Consider the following 17167-nt stretch of genomic DNA (forward strand, 5'->3'; position numbering starts at 1 on the left):
GACCTAACTTTGTCTTACCTAGCCCTTTGGAATCTCAATGACTGTAACATCCCAAATGGCACCCTGCCGAAGGAACCTTTGTACGTGACCTGATGAGAGCAGGGTGCTCACAGCAGGAATTGTAACTCTTTTAATAAGCACCTTGGGCAGAAACTGGAGCAGCATTCCCAGGTGACTGAGCTGATTAGTGCCAGAGAGAGAGAAAAGATGAGGGATTTTAAAGTTAGAGATAACGTGCAGTGATGTGCTACTCTTCTGTGATCCAGACCCTCAGTCCATTTCAGGATGACTTTATAGACTGCACTTCATACAAGAGGCTCCACTTTTTATTTGCTTTACATTTACCCTTGTTCAAGGTGTGGGAGAAGCCTGCAACAGTTTGGAACGGGGGTATCACCCATCACTGTGTGCAAGAATTAACATCTACCACAAGGGACTGGTTGCACATGATAGTTGTCCTCTCACATAGCTGTTCTGTCCCTCTGATATCACCATTTGGATCTTTGTATCTAGTTGGTAGAATGCGTGCTGGGATCTCTGGCTACTTTGCAGTGGACAAACAGAGCCTTAGAGATCTCTGAGGAGATTGGTTGGACTGAGCAGCTTGTGAACTATACATGCGAGTGTGACAGGGATTTTTATTTTCTCACCTTTGCTATCAGGTGATCCCTCAGCTCATTGCAAGAATCGATACCCCTCGGCCTTTAGTGGGGCGCCTTATTCACCAGCTCCTCACAGATATTGGAAGATATCACCCGCAGGTAAGCTGTGGCCTTGAGGAAGATTCTCAATAGAGTCTTGGTCAAGTAAAGCTTCCTTATTCTATTAGATGTTTATAATGAGAGTGACTAGGGAGTGAAGGTGTGAGGAGCAGATGCTGGCACAGGACTGGTTATAGTTTATATCAAAAGAGCTTTATTACTGCTTCCTCTCCTGAATAGCTTACTCATTCCCCGAAAGATTTATTCCCTCAGCCCCCTCACAGGAAAGATGGAAATGAGGGGCAGATGAGACATGCAGCATAGAGATCAGGCAGAATTTAAAGTCTTCTCTGTCTGTTGGGACACCTGATGGTGAAAATTGCTTCCTTAAATCTAACTCCATTAAGTAATTATTACTGTTAATGAACAGTAGCTGCTGCTAACATACTAGCTGCATTTCCTACCTTAGTGTAGAGAATCTGTCCTAGCATGCTGGGGAGGAGAATTTTCTGTTCCTCTAGAAGTTTTTGGCACCAGTTCGTCACCACGGGAATTATCCTGCTACCTGATCAGTGAAAATCCAAGCGTTTCAGATAATGTTACTTTCTGATGGAAAAACAAATACGTTTAATCCTTCAGTTATCCATTTCAATAAATGAGTTACTTTTTCTGCCGCAAAACTGTCATTTCTTAGTAGAATGGTATTGAACCAGGCTTGTCACCTGGTTTCTATGTACTTGGACTTGTTTTGTTTTAGTCTTGTTAGTCTCTTGATCTATGCAGCCCCTGTTATGTGTGTGCAGTTATAAATTATTACTGTGTGATGTGTGTCATAGGCTTTGATCTATCCCTTGACTGTGGCCTCTAAATCCACCACAACTGCACGCCACAATGCTGCCAATAAGATCCTGAAAAACATGTGTGAGCACAGTAACACTCTGGTACAGCAGGCAATGATGGTGAGTGCTCTGTGTATGGTCAATAAAGAATCATTCCATGGACTGATGTACCAGCCATATTAAGGGGTTTTTTGGTCTGTTCTTGTAGCAGTATTTTCTCCCATTAAACCAAAGAAAAATGTTAGTTTTTAAAAATGTTAGATTAGTTGATTCTGAGTATGATTAATTTGTTGGGAAGGAATGATAGTGTTAGAGTACACAGTCTCAAGGAGACTTTCTAGTGTGATGGGACCATAACCTTTAAATATTGGGGTTGTGATGTTTGTCACAGATGAACCTGAGGAGGTGAGGAGAATGGGGAAAGGGAATCATTGACCCCAAAAAGAGAAACTTTAATTTAATGAGAAAGGGAAACAGAACATCCCAAGTCTGACTTGTTTTGGGGGAAGGGGCCGGTTTATCTTGATTTGCTAAATTCTTAATGAATAACTAAAGGCAGGAATATATTATGAGGCAAACTTCATGTGATTGCAAACATATTGGCAGGTGAGCAAATCAGTTTATAGTAGTCCAGTGGGGGTACTCACAGGAGAAAGTTTATCAAGTAGACAACTGGGAAAAATTCATGTGGCTTCCTCTAGCCACCAGCAGGGAGTAGGTGAAACCATTCTCAAGGTGAAAGTAGTCTAATACTTTTAAGCCTCTCTGCGTTCATGCAGTTTTTTTCCCCCATAGGAATTTATTATCTTCCCTATCCTAATCCAGGTGAGTGAAGAGCTGATCCGTGTAGCCATCCTCTGGCATGAGATGTGGCATGAAGGGCTGGAAGAGGCATCCCGTCTGTACTTTGGAGAGAGGAATGTGAAGGGAATGTTTGAGGTGCTGGAGCCACTTCATGCTATGATGGAGCGTGGGCCCCAGACTCTCAAGGAAACGTCTTTCAATCAGGTAGCTGCTAGTAGAGTGCAGTCTGAGCTTCCTGTAGCCCCAAAAAACAGAACACCCTGCCTCAAAAACATTCCCAGTACCTTTTATCAAGGTAGTAGAAAAGGCAATGGATTTTTTATTATTGGATGGAAGGCTGCTGTGGATGGCGCATGTGTCTCTCTCTCTCAAGCTTTCTTTAACTCCAGTTTTTCACTGTGGAAGCTTGACAGAGTGACTGCTCTGCTGTACAGTAAAGCCGACCTCCAAAGAGTCCCAATTCTAGGCCCCTGGGAGGAGTTTTGACAGTCTCACTGTTTGTTTGCATCCTTTCAATCAGATTGAGGAGCATGTTGAGAAGGAAGAGTGCTTCAGGGAGTGAACATGCTTCAAACCCAGTTCTAGACTCTGAAACAGAGGTGGGGGGTTATCCCACCAATTGAGCTAAGGGTGAGGCTCTTGAGATAATTTATACTAGCTTCACTCCACGACACTTATTTCTGCATTCTTGATCTTTGGGGACTCTAATTCTACCTGGGCGTAATCTGATCAAACAAATGGCACTTGGAGTCTAGTGTCTAACAGATGTTACGTGGGCTTTGTAAAATATACCCACCAAAGGCATCTATGAGAGTGAGTGCCTCCTCCTTTGAAGTGATTTCCTCTGTCTCAGTTACACTGCTTCACCGTCCGCGTCAATGCTGCCACCGGTCAGCATAGCAGCTTATTTGAATTTGTGACTGTTGCTTTAGCCCCACAGCTCCACCATTAAAGGGTATTTCTGCCTTTTCTGGTTCCTTTTGGGGATGAAATCTGTGTGGGGCAGCATTGTCTAATAGAGTCAACACAGCCAGAAATACTTGCATTCTAATCTTGGTCCTGCCACTGATTTGCCTTGTAACCTTGGGAACGGTTAATGATTGTACAGGATTTTGAGATTAAATAAATGAAGCTCTTTGTAAGTGATAAGTATTTACTTTTCATTTGTTCCTCTGTAGACTGTAGTAAGGGTTCATTTTTCTTCTTCCTCCCCAGGCATATGGCAGAGACTTAATGGAGGCTCAGGAATGGTGCAGGAAGTACATGAAATCAGGAAATGTCAAGGACCTCACCCAGGCCTGGGATCTCTATTACCATGTGTTCAGGCGGATCTCTAAGCAGCTGCCTCAGGTGGGGGGGAGGTACAATTCAGGGTTTTACAGTGTAAGCTGTCAATGCCCATATGTGTTTATCCAAAATACTCAACAAGGGTATTCCAGAAATACCTGCTGCTGGCTTACACCTTATGCAGTGCTTTTTGCAAGTAACTGAAATATTGATGGTTGCCTGTGAACTGTTCTATGCCCTCCCTAACATCAGCTTTTTTCATATTTCAGTGGTATGAAATAGACACACAGACGTATATAAAACTTTGGCTTTGTTTGTTTGTTTTTTTCTTGCTGGCAGCTCACTTCCTTAGAACTACAGTATGTGTCACCAAAACTCCTCATGTGCCGGGATTTGGAATTAGCAGTGCCAGGAACATATGATCCCAACCAGCCAATCATCCGCATTCAATCCATTGCACCATCCCTGCAGGTCATCACGTCCAAGCAGAGGCCCAGGAAATTGACATTAATGGGTGAGAAATGCAAGTTGAGTTTAGCTCAGACTGTATACCTTTTCAGGAAAGTCTTCACTAAAGTCCCTTTAGAAAGTGGATTTTTCATTTTCTGTAAATGATTTTCAGGACAAGCCAGCTGCTCAGATTGCCCTACTTTCCTATTTCTGGAAATATCAATATGTGCTCTCTCCCTAGCTCCTCACCAAGAAGCAAGCATGGAACTGGAAGATAAGGGAAATACTTTTATAGAGTGTCTTTCATCCCAGAGTGCTTCAGTTACGTAGCTAAAGTAACACTGAGCCATAGCCATCTCTGGGATGGAGGCTGTCAGCCAACTGGCCCATGGCATGCTATGCAAAAGTGGAAAGGAAGGGAAATTATATAATGAGCATAATATCTTCGATTTTATGTTCAAAACAAACAGGCCCTTGGATTTTTATGTTCTCTCTGAAAAAACATTTAGTAAAATGCATTGTACTCAACTCCTTTAACCCAGCAGAGTGAAAGGCTCTATCGACCTTAACAGGAGTCAAACCCATGGCTGCAGGGAGTAATGTTGTTATAAGACTGATGTTTAAGCCACCAGTTTAGTTCCTTTGGCTACACAGTTTGGAAGAGCAAAAAGAACTAAAGGAAGAGGGGTATACAGACCAAGAAAGCGGGTGGAGGACTGGATTAGGGTTCCATTTACAGTGTATATGAAGGGCTGAACACAGTGATGTGGAGCTTGAGTGTGTGTGAGTGTGGAGAGAGATGCAAAAGGTGACAGCAAAAATGCACGAAAGCAGTAGAGTTTTTGTCATTTTGTCATGTCAGTGTCCTGTTGTCTTATTTATCTTAGCATTGCATCTCCTTCTAAAGAGTGGAGTCTTGGTGACCTTTCTTTAATGAATACCAAGAAATCAAGCCTTGTTTTGTTGCATTATTGCTTAACAAGCGAATTTCCACTCGCAGAAGGAAGTTTATAAAATATATCTACCCAACATTCTGAATCTTGCTGTCATTCTGTCCATTTAAATGTGATTCAGACTTCATCTGATTGTTCATGTAAGATACTACACTCCACCTCACCACCCCCCTGTATCTTCTCTTGCAGGAAGCAATGGGCATGAGTTTGTATTCCTTTTGAAGGGCCATGAGGACCTTCGCCAGGATGAGAGAGTGATGCAGCTCTTTGGACTAGTCAACACTCTGCTGGCCAATGACCCGACATCTCTGCGTAAAAACCTCAGGTATTTGGTAGGATCTTCTTATTCATTAATGCCGATGCACCTAACACCACTATACTTTCTGCTAGCTGATGAAGAAATGGAAAATCCAGTAACACAACACAAAATGCAACATTTAGGTAACTAATAGCTGGAGATAATGTCTGTCGAAAGGAGGGTTTTTTTATGTTTGTTTTTGTTTTAAATAAACCCCTTTCGTTGGAGTTTCATCATCTTCAAGATGATTGCAATTCAAGGCATTTCTGTTATTGGCTCTGGAGCCTGAGAGCATTAATAACCTTGCTCGTTTAGGAGAGTCCAGTGACTGTTTTGTTCATATTGTAATGTGGTTTATAATCCTACTTTGGGAGGTACATATAATCTTGTGAAATGGTGGATTCTTGGCAAGAAGATTTTAAAATACCCAGTGCATACTCACACTGGTGCTCAATTTAAGTAGCCACTGACTGTAGTTCTGCACCCTTGTTTTTCACATGTTAACACACATCGAGCAGAATGCCTTCTGCAATTAATAGATTGTTGTGGGTCACTTACCACAAAGCTTCAGAAAGTGATCTCTCAGTGAGCTTAACATAAACTGCTTAAAATAATTCTTAAGAATAAACAGTAGTACTCTATCAAGAAGTGTTTGCCAGTTAATTTGAAAAAAGACTGGGTGATAAAGTAATGAATTGGATACATCACATTCCCCAGATTTAGGTGGTGGGTTGCTCTAGATTGGTAGATTTTGAACATCATGAAAATACACCAATTCCTAATGTCCAGCAATTTGAGCCGTGATTTTTTTTCTCTCTCTCCCCTTCCCCCTAGCATCCAGAGATATGCCGTTATTCCACTGTCTACAAACTCTGGCCTGATAGGCTGGGTTCCCCACTGTGACACTCTGCACGCGCTCATCCGAGACTACAGGGAAAAGAAAAAGATCCTTCTCAATATCGAACATCGCATCATGCTGCGGGTAAAGGGCGCGACAGCACGCAATTAGCTGCTCTGTTAGCTCGCTAATATCCCTCTGAGCAGTGAAAGTAATGGGACAAGCTCTCTTGTTCCCATTTATTTACCTGTCTTTTGATCCCTTTTCATATTAAAATTACTCTAACTATGCACTAATATAAAATAAAAATGCTAGAATATTCAAAAGCACGCATAAATTAGTGACAGGCTTTGGAGTTATTCGCCTCTCACTTTCCATGTTGATAGTGACCACAAGTTCTTACAGCTAAAATGAGGTTGGTAGAGATTAGTCTGGCTCCCAGCAGAGGTGTCCATATCACAAACAGTCCCACTGCAGCTAATATTCACGAGCATAGGCAGAGCCTGAAAATTGCACATTGGTGGGGGAGGTATAGGGAAGCTTGTACTGTTGGCTCTGTCAGTAAACAGAGTGGGTATCATAACCCAGAAGACTTAATCTTTTTCCAGAACTAAAATTCTCTCTCAGCTCTTTTCTTAACAATAAAAGTAGCTGTTGGAATGTTTGTGGCCACACCGTGGGGTATTGCATTTCAAATGACTTCTGGCTGAGTTTCCTGAAAATGAATTGGTTTGTGCTGCAGAGCAATTAATGGTCATTTAATCACTTTCTCATCGTTTTGCTCTGTAAACTAGTAGAGATTGACACATTCCTCATACTGCGGTTGTTTCAGAATTGTTATGGAAAACTTGGTGGCTGCTGAATGACATTTCTCTATTTTAGATGGCTCCAGACTACGACCATCTGACGTTGATGCAGAAGGTGGAGGTGTTTGAACACGCTGTCAATAATACTGCTGGTGATGATCTGGCCAAACTGCTGTGGCTAAAAAGTCCCAGCTCTGAGGTACGTTCACCTTCAGTCACGACTAATGACGCTTGCAGACAGCTAAATATGTTGCCCTCTCTGTGAATGGAGTGCCTGCCGCGTGTAAATGCATGTCTTTGTTTATAGGTATACAACTGAATGCATATTATTCCCGTGATCCCCAAGGGTTGCATCTGATATATTTTTTTGTATATGATGATAAAAAAATTCATGGGTGAAAGACTAAGATTTAATTTACTGTTAGCGAAATTAAAATGGTGAAATGTAAACTGAATTAGCATAATTAACCAGCTTCAGTGCGTGTGCCCTTGTATGCATTTTCTGAATTTGTTTGAGGCACAGCCAGTTCAATCAGAACTGTTTAATTTCATCTCTTATTTTTCAGGTGTGGTTTGACAGAAGAACTAATTACACCCGCTCGCTAGCTGTGATGTCAATGGTTGGGTACATTTTGGGCCTTGGGGACAGGTAAGTGAAATTGGAATAGTTTCTTTGAAATAAGTGCAGATTACAAGGATTTATAGATTCCATTCTGAAATAGTTGTCATGCTCCCATCAGCTCATTCCCTGGATATTCTCTTGTGATAACCACTTTCATTTTGGCTATTCCAAACTCCAAATGATATCACCTTTCAGGGCCTGCTGCTATTCCCATTTACTTCAGTGTTCCAGGATCAGGCCCTAGGGTTTGTACGTCTCTTGAGTGCATGACAGGAGCGTCTTCTCTTTCAAGAGGCAGTGTGGTTGAGAGGAATACGCACACAACTAAGGAGCTGAGTGTTCTAATTCCAGACCTACCACACGCTCACTGAGTGGCCTTGAATAAATTACTTAACCAGTTACCCCATCTGTCAAAAAGAGGTAACCTCCCAGTGTTGTTACTCCGGGAGGATAAATGACTGTTTGTGCAGTGCTTGGTAGATAGTGAGCATTCATAGTGACAGCACTCAATATTTCCTTTTTAAAGAGGAATACTTTTTAAACCTAAGTATATCTTGAATCACTGCTGCCATCACAACTTTCACACAGCATCAATCTAGTGTGCCTCTTTCCCTTGAGGCATCGTATCTGGGGGAAAACAGGTGCTTCATATTAATGGATTTTTAGCAAGGTCTTTAATACAGTTTCCTTTGTGTCACTTAATTCTGATTTTCTTGTCCATAAATACTACCTAGGAAGTATATGATTAAATATGTATATAGATAATATTTAAAACATAAATTATTTTCCTCATACTAACTGCTCCTAGTCTGTTGTTCAAACGCATATTGGGGTGTCACTTAAATATGTATGTCAACTGAAGACTACAATGAACCAGTCAAAGATAATCTAAACTTCCTCTTTAGTATGTGGATTACTGTCCCAGTAGGCCCGAATAACTCCTTTAAAAATCCATCTGAAACCGGTATTTTTATACTAGAGGTCTGTAACATAACAACTAAACCTTTCTGCAACATTTTTGTAATAAAATCAATTCCTCTTGCGCTTAGAACTTTTGATAATTAAATTATAAACCTGTGAAACGTGGGGGTTAAAATAAAAACTGAAATACAACAGCATAAAAGACAGTACTATAATACCCAGCATCTTCCTAGTCTAAGATTGCCTCTGATAACAGCCTGAGTTCCTCTCTTTACTTGCAATACGCTCATTAAATTTCCCTATGCTGTAAAAATGTAAAGTCGTTATAAAATGAGTGGAATATCAACCCTAAATATAAAAGGAATGTAACCAAAATGTGCATATCCAAAAATATAGTGATATAGTGTCTGGTCTAATAGGACATTTATCTTCAAAATCAAGAGGATTTCTGAAAACTCCTGAGTTGTAATTACAGAAGCTAATCACACCATGATGGAAGTGCTTCAGGAAAGCTATTTATCATGAGATAGCTTCCCTATCAGAAGTCTCCAATCACTAGCTGTCTTCTGACTTGCAAAGATAAATGTCGTCCTAGACCAAAGCCATGATTTATTTTTTGATACATTTTTTCTGTAACTCTCTAATGATCTGTCACTCTGGCTTCTCTCCTGTTCCTTTCACAAAGACACCCTTCCAACCTGATGCTAGACAGGCTGAGTGGAAAGATCCTGCATATTGACTTTGGGGACTGTTTTGAGGTGAGCTTTTGTACTAAAAATGTGTTGTTTAAAAAAAATGTTTATTTTTATATTTCAGAAAGACCCTGTTATCTAGTACAGCAAAGGCAGAACTAGGATTCAGGAACTCCTGAGTTATTATTTTAGCTCTGACACTGACTTTCAGCGTGGTCTTGTGGCACATCACATAACTACTCTGTGCCTCACTTTACCTGTCAGTAAAATGGAGAGAATGCACACCTACCTCACCAGAATGTTGAGATTAGTTATACAATTGTTTTACAGACATTGAGTGCTAAGTATCAGTGGTGGTTTTCACACAAATCCTTACACCAATTTGTGATTGAAATATGGAGTACATTACTCTCTACCAACAGCACAGACACAGACTCTTTGTTTGATTCTTACGTTCTTTTATCTAGTAATGTTTACAGCTTCCCTCCAAAAAAATTCCAACAACTAGAGAATCTTAGAAAAGTAGGGCTGGAAGAGACCTTGAGAAGTCATCAAGTCCAGCCCTCTGCACAGAGACAGGACCAAATAAACCTAGACCATACCTGACCCGTATTTGTCCAACCTGTTCTTAGAAACCTCCGAAGATTGGGATTCCACAGACCTCCTTGAAAGCCTGTTCTTGTGCTAACTACCCTTACGGCTAGAAAGTTTTTCCTAATATCTAACCTAAATCTCCCTTGTGTCAGATTAAGCCCATTAACTTCTTGTCTTACCTTCAGATGATATGGAGAACAATTGATCACAGTTATCTTTATAAGAATCCTTAACATATGTGAAGACTGTTATCAGGTCCCCCTCTGCTGTCTTTCCTCAAGACTAAACATAGCCAGTTTTTGTTTTTTTAACATTTCCTCATAGGTCAGGTTTTCTAAACCTTTTATCGTTTTGGTTCCTCCACACACTTTCTTTCCTTTTTATAACCACAACATTCAGAGTTATAGCAGGCAAGTTAGTCCCTTACTTATTAACAAACTGCTTTTTCAAGGAGGAGGAGAAGGAAATATCTGCAAAGTTAGTATATTAGTTAACTGATTCTCTTCTTTTGCATATTCAGGTTGCAATGACAAGAGAGAAGTTTCCTGAAAAGATTCCATTTAGACTTACAAGGATGTTGACAAATGCTATGGAGGTAGGTGGGAGTTAGCAGCCACCTTTCTAATAGGAGAGAAAGGGGACTGTTCCGAAGAAGATGTCAGCGGTTTCCCAGCTATCCATGTGTGTTCTACTGTAGTTGAATCTCTCCAGTTCCATAAGGAGCCGAGGTGCTAATATTTCAGCTGCATTTTCCTTTAAATAAATTTCCCATGTGACCTTTACAATATGGAAACAACTCTTCATTGATTAAAAGGAAACACGGTCCTGCAATTTCCCAGGCCTCTCCATATTTCCTCATCCCAAATATTGGCCATGAACCAAACCACAGCCCAGTAGCACAGTGCTTCAAGATGAGTGTTACCTGGACCTCATTTCCATGTCACCAGCGGGCAGTAAATCAGAATAATGGGGCCTCTTAAACTTGTAATGAACCTGTATCTTCTTTTAATAAATGGAAAATGGTGTAAGGGGATTCTGGTCAAGATAAGGCATGTCCTGCCATGGGAGTGATTAGGGCTGGAGTCAGAAGGTAAAAGGAGCCCCACTGTTGATTCAGTTCTTTCTGTTCTGAAGGTGACTGGCCTAGATGGTAATTACAGAATCACTTGTCACACTGTGATGGAAGTCCTGCGAGAACATAAAGATAGTGTCATGGCTGTGCTAGAGGCTTTTGTGTATGACCCCTTACTGAACTGGAGGCTGATGGACAGTAAGTTATCTGGGGAAACAGAACTGGAGAGAGAAGTAAATCAGAGTAAACTGTATAAATGTAAGACATTCAGGAGCACAAAATCAAATGTCTGTTCAAACTCAGGCCTTGGTGGTTTAAATCTGCAGTCTATGCACACACAGTAATGTTAACAGGACTGTGTTCAAGAGCCCTAATGTAAAGAAACACAGAGATGAAATCCCATTTGCCCTTAAAACTCAATTAAAAGCAAAATTATTGGAGTCCTTTTGAATTATTTTTCAGCATCTTTATTTTGAAAAGCCACACACAGATGTTCGTTTGCCTGAAGCAATTGGACACTTAACCCTGTGTCATTCAGAGAGAGACTAATTCACTTTGAGAAGCTGATCTTTCCAAAGTCTATAGTTCAAAGATAAAAACTCTTAAGCATTTTATTTTCTTTGCAGCAAATACAAAAGGCAATAAACGATCACGAACAAGGACAGACTCCTATTCAGCTAGTCAGTCAGTAGGTGTGTATAACGTTTTACTGTATTTCATTTAATTCATTTGGATCATTTTTAATTGGAGTTTGTCTTTTTTTTTTTTTTTTTTTCCAAAAGCACAGTGGAAAAACTGCTTATTGAAACTAGGTTTCAAGGCACCAAGTATTAGTTTTGACTGGTGCCTCTTACTCTCATAATTACATATGTATATAATTTACCGCTGAGCTACCTCAGCTTGAATAGCAGCCACTGCTTTGCAGTCATATTCACATTGTAATGTGGCATCAGGATTTTTGTGGAATACCTAAAAGTTGATGCAACCCACAGAGTAATTATGACCTGTGATGTGTACTGTACTTGGTTTTGCATAGTAATGCTGCAGTAAGCTCAGTGACGTTTCACATAGCAACATAGTGGTACAAATTTTACACAAAATCCTAGCAGCTCGTTGCTAATGGACCTGTAGGAGAAATGTTAAAGGAAAGCATCTACTATAATGTTTAAAATAGTAGGGTTTCAATAACTTAGTTACTTGGCTACTATTTTAAGTTAATTGTGCGTCTTTTTAAAATATCTTTCAACAAGCAAAATGTATGGAAGGGTACTTTAAGGTTAACTGCAGCTTTCAGCACATAAGATTGAAACATACTTTTCCTGTTTGAGTTATAATCCCTTTAATCAGAGCAATGGGGGCATTCAGCACACTTTGCCCCAATTTAGTAAGCTCTTCAAAAACAAGTCAGTCAATCCAAGTCACCAATAAGACTGTGAGGGAGGGAGGGTTATTGATAAATGCTATATAGAGTATGATATTCTGAGTCTCGTGCAATACTGAAGTACAGTGGCCAATTTAATGCTCCATTTCCTTGTGTGTCAGTTTTAATGAAAACTTAAATATTTTAGCATAGTCCTAAAAAGGCATTTTGCTCAACATGTTATATTTAATCTCATGATGCTCCTAGCTCTCATTCAAACACACATACACCAACAAGTGCTTTAAATAAATTCACTTGCATGTTGGCAATTGAAGAATTTATTTTCTGTAATCTGTTGGAGAACTTCTTTCTTTTGTACAGTCTAGACCAGTTGAAGTGCTGTTTTCTGCAAATGTTGTAGGAGTGACCTCGCATAAAAAAAAGTTTAAAAGTGCAGTTGCCCATCACATAACTTCCTGGTGGTAAGAACTGCACGTAAACCAGAAGCTTTACACAACATACTTGAGCTTGAGTGTAAGGTTTTTTTGTGCTACAAACTGAACCTTAAAAAATGTTACTTTATCTGCCTTTGGGCTTCATATTTATACTGCCATAATTTTCCTTTAAAATCAACGTTTTTACACTGTTCAAAGTGCTGTGCAGGAGAATCTCCTGAAAAGCAAACAAATGTCAATCTTCTTTGTATTTGATGACTGTATTGATATTCTCCCCTCTCTCATTAGAAATGTTGGATAATGTGGAGCTGGGTGAGACAGCCCATAAGAAAACTGGGACCACAGTGCCTGAATCCATCCATTCCTTCAGTAAGTTCCTGTGCAAAGTTCATACATTTTACATTATGGGCAACTAGTTCCTCAATCAGCACCTTCAGTGTTCTACAGATGAGAGCTATGCCAGGTGGGGCAAAAAGGGTTCTCTGTCAGCATAGATAAGAACTTGTTAACTGTCTTTGCTCTCTTCCCTAATTAAACCCAGTAGCTTACAGCAGTTTGCGTGTCAACTATTCATGGCAAAAAAGTAACTGCATCACAAAGTGTTCTGATCATTGTTGTCTAAATAAAGTCTAAATGTTGTTTGCACTTCTGTCTTCTAGTAGGGGATGGGTTAGTGAAGCCAGAGGCTCTCAATAAGAAGGCTATTCAAATTATTAACAGGGTTCGAGATAAACTCACTGGTAAGTGTATACTTTCTAAAATAAAATATTGTAAAAGTAATACAGATATTAGAATTATCGTTCAGGTTTAAGTGCTTGCCTGGCACTATCCTATTTCAGTTTTGTGCTAGTTCTTCATCAATTTTATTTCAAATTATCCTGTTTCTTAATTGGGCGGAGCCATTTAATATATTTGGGCTTTGTAAGTTGTATTCTGGAAGGCAATCTTATTTGGAAAATGTAGAGGTAATTTTAATTAATGTGGATCAGATTTGATCAGTTCATCTTTTAGGTGATGATTCCAAATCAAATCTCCAGCAACCGGATTCCTTTTTACTGGCTTCACAACTGGAAAAATTTAGATGTGACATTTTACACTCTTAATGATGTATATAAGAACCACTCAAATTAGGTACTTAATGTAGCTAGGCAGTGGATTCCTTCTACTAGGTACAGTACACTGGAGTACAGTACATTACTTTTGTCTGCTGTTTGAAGGAGGGGGTGGGGATAGAGAAGACGTTGATGGGTCATCGAAAACACTTGTGTCCTAAAGGATTCAAAATAGACTCAGTGTAGCTTTTGAGGTTTTCTCTTTGAACAGTTCCGTGCTAAATATATATTATAAGAGGAGAGAGAGTCAGTCATCTTCACATTGCTCCATAACTTGCCAACCAAACCAAGCTATGTAATTTGGCTTACGGCCTTACTTAATGTTTCTTTCACTTGAATTGTAAAGGTCGAGACTTCTCTCATGATGAAACTTTGGATGTACCCACACAAGTAGAATTGCTTATTAAGCAAGCTACTTCCCATGAGAATCTCTGCCAGTGCTACATTGGATGGTGAGTTTGTCTTTAAACTAGCCTTCCAAATGGAGAACAGTCAAGTAAAATATCATTACTCTTACCTCAGGAAGCATGCTGAGGATGCCTAAGTAGACATTGTGTCTAAGCTTGTAATTTTGTGACCATTTTGTTTGCTTGCTTACAGGGCAGTGCCTAAGGTAACCTATCTGTTATAACTAGAAAAGGGGATTATTTAAATCAGGATCAACTCAGAGGTTTTACGCATTTGAAATAAGATGCTCCAATTGTATGTATATCACTAATTGATAGTTATGATAGGGAAATTACATACTCTGTCAACAAGCACACTTTTATAATGCCTTCATCTTTTTAAGACTTCTTAACTGCAGATTGTATTCAAGGAACCAGAAGATTTGGGGGCGGGGTTCAGACATTAGGAGTGTTGATCAGGGATCAAGAAGTAGGCTCAGGCATGGGTCTTTCCCATCCTTGTGATTATAGAAAGGCTTCTGGACATTAGGGGACCTCAGTCCTCCTTAACATAGTCTGTTTTTATGAAGCGATGGGTAAGACTGCACTATTAAAGTATTGCTTTTGCCATCTTTAGGTGTCCTTTTTGGTAACGGAAGATTCCAGAGTATCCACAGCCTTTATTGGAGGCTTTTGCGCTCCAGATATATTCTTCTACAAACTGAAATCTTGGACTGAAATACAGCCTGTCAAATATTTTGAAATGTAAATTAAGAGTTATTGTATATTAAAAGTTGGTTTAAGCCAATTCATAGCTGCTGTTGAAAAACACAAGTTGTCTGAAACATAAGACTTGATTTGGGTTTCCAGAACAATGAAGACTGACTAGACCACAAATACATGGTTCACTTGGTCTTTGGGGAACTGGTGACCCATTACAAATAACAAAATACGGGTTTTGACATAACTTACAATGTAACTATACTAAAATATCTGCAGATGAATCATTGCCCTGGTCAGTCCTGTTGGTGTGGCTGCAGCGAACGCAGTGCACTCATGCAAGAATCCTCATTTAAGTGTGGGGACAGAGCTGGAGGGTAGAGAGCAAGAAGAAAGAAGCAGAGTTTTTCTGCCTGTATCTCACCTGTCCCAAAACTCTGTACACTCACCCAAAATCAGAGGGAGGGGATTGTAGTTGAAAGGTTTGTGTCTGACTCCAGTGGAGATGTAACTAGCACATTTCAGACTAGATCTGGATATAGGCGTAGATCCAGGATCAAAGACTCTGAGCCAGTCAAAGCAGAGCCTCTCAAAGAGGGTTGATCTATGGCAAGGAGGATGCAGGGTAAACTCAGAATACCACTTGGAAGCTTCCCACACTGGCGGACCGAAGAGCAGTATTGGGAAATAATTAGGGAAACCTGAATACTCAGCACAAAAAGCAGAAGGGAGGAGAACTGATCATACCTGGAAATGGAGAATAATGGATATTAAACATGAGGGTAAAGGTAAATAAAGTTATGATTTATTAATAAAAGAAAATGCACAAAATACGAAGTGTAGCCATGTTTAGATGCCATGTTGTATTTGAATATTTTTGTGCCAATAAATTACACCAAAATGTAAAACGATTTTGACTGGATTCTTATTTATTCCAAAGCATTCCTTATGGAGAGCAGAATTGAGGCACAGCAGCATTACACTAGCACAGTGGAAATATGGGTCAGGACCCCAAAGTGGGTCACGAACCCTTTTTAATGTGGTCGCCAGAGCTGGTGTTAGACTTGCTGGGGCCAAACCCCAAGCCTCACTGCCCAGGGCCAAAGCCTAAGGACTTCAGCCCTGAATGGCAGGGCTCAGGTTACAGGCATCCTGTCTGGGGCTGAAGCCCTTGAGCTTTGTCTTTAGCCTACCCACCTGGGGCGGTGGGGCTCTGGCTTTGGGGTTGTGTAGTAACTTTTGTTGTCAGAAGGAGGATCACATTGCAATGAAGTTTGAGAACCCCTAGCAGAAACCCACAGAAGGCACAAACACTGTTGATAGTGGATTGGACATCTCTAAGAAACTTGTTTTTTTGTTATGGATTTGACTGTCTTCTCCTATATCAGTCCAGATGGTTGGCTATAGCTCCTTCATGACAGCAAGAGGAGAAAAGCAGTCAAGATTGACTACCTATATCAAAGGAGTTTGCCTTTTCATAAACCTTTTTGTTTTAAGAAAAGGAGTACTTGTGGCACCTTAGAGACTAACAAATTTATTTGAGCATAAGCTTTTGTGAGCTACAGCTCACTTCATCGCACGAAAGCTTATGCTCAAATAAATTGGTTAGTCTCTAAGGTGCCACAAGTCCTCCTTTTCTTTTTGCGAATACGGACTAACACGGCTGCCACTCTGAAACCTTTTTGTTTTAGTTTCCAGCAATTGCAACTATATCCTTAAGGGGACTGCAATTTGGTAAGAACATGAACTTTCTTTATTCCAGATTTTGGGGCATTTTTCTTCTCTTAGCACAAGAACTGATTCTGTGAGACCGAAGAAATAGACTTTTAATCTGATCGCTGTGGTGTGTACATGGAGGGATGATGGTTTAGATGATGTCTCTTCCTAGCAAATGTTTTGTATTGATATAGATTCAAAGATGTTAAGGTTAGAAGGGCCCATTATCATCATTTTGCCTCCTGTATAACCACAGGCCACAGAAACGTATTATCCTGATTATCACTACAAAAGTTTTTTTTCTTCTACTGATAATAGCCCACCTTAATTGATTGGTCTCGTTAAGAGTTGGTATGGCAAGCCCCATTTTTCATGTTCTCTGTGTGTGTATGCATATATATATATATATATATATATTCCTACTGTATTTTCCACTGCATGCATCTGATGAAATGGGCTTTAGCCCACAAAAGCTTATGCTCAAACAAATTTGTTCATCTCTAAGGTGCCACAAGTCCTCCTCGCTCTTTCTGCTGATACT

The 17167-nt window shown here is 40.1% G+C and overlaps 1 protein-coding gene across 5 annotated transcripts in view; it reads left to right on the forward strand.

Annotated features, from left to right (window-relative positions):
• The window catches only part of MTOR (mechanistic target of rapamycin kinase), a 104620-nt gene extending 88799 nt beyond the window's left edge, over positions 1-15821 (forward strand). For all 5 annotated transcript variants that reach the window (XM_077837599.1, XM_077837600.1, XM_077837601.1 and 2 more), the window contains 17 exons: positions 663-761; positions 1538-1660; positions 2366-2548; positions 3560-3694; positions 3971-4145; positions 5224-5359; positions 6167-6314; positions 7053-7175; positions 7543-7625; positions 9205-9277; positions 10326-10400; positions 10940-11075; positions 11504-11569; positions 12981-13061; positions 13352-13432; positions 14151-14256; positions 14828-15821. In XM_077837599.1, coding sequence (XP_077693725.1) covers positions 663-761; positions 1538-1660; positions 2366-2548; positions 3560-3694; positions 3971-4145; positions 5224-5359; positions 6167-6314; positions 7053-7175; positions 7543-7625; positions 9205-9277; positions 10326-10400; positions 10940-11075; positions 11504-11569; positions 12981-13061; positions 13352-13432; positions 14151-14256; positions 14828-14843 — 1839 coding nt within the window. In that variant the 3' untranslated portion in view covers positions 14844-15821. The remainder of the gene's footprint in view (positions 1-662; positions 762-1537; positions 1661-2365; positions 2549-3559; positions 3695-3970; positions 4146-5223; positions 5360-6166; positions 6315-7052; positions 7176-7542; positions 7626-9204; positions 9278-10325; positions 10401-10939; positions 11076-11503; positions 11570-12980; positions 13062-13351; positions 13433-14150; positions 14257-14827) is intronic.
• The last annotated feature ends 1346 nt before the right edge of the window (positions 15822-17167 follow it).

Source organism: Eretmochelys imbricata, chromosome 18, assembly GCF_965152235.1.
Source record: "Eretmochelys imbricata isolate rEreImb1 chromosome 18, rEreImb1.hap1, whole genome shotgun sequence".
In the NCBI taxonomy this organism is placed as follows: domain Eukaryota; kingdom Metazoa; phylum Chordata; order Testudines; family Cheloniidae; genus Eretmochelys; species Eretmochelys imbricata.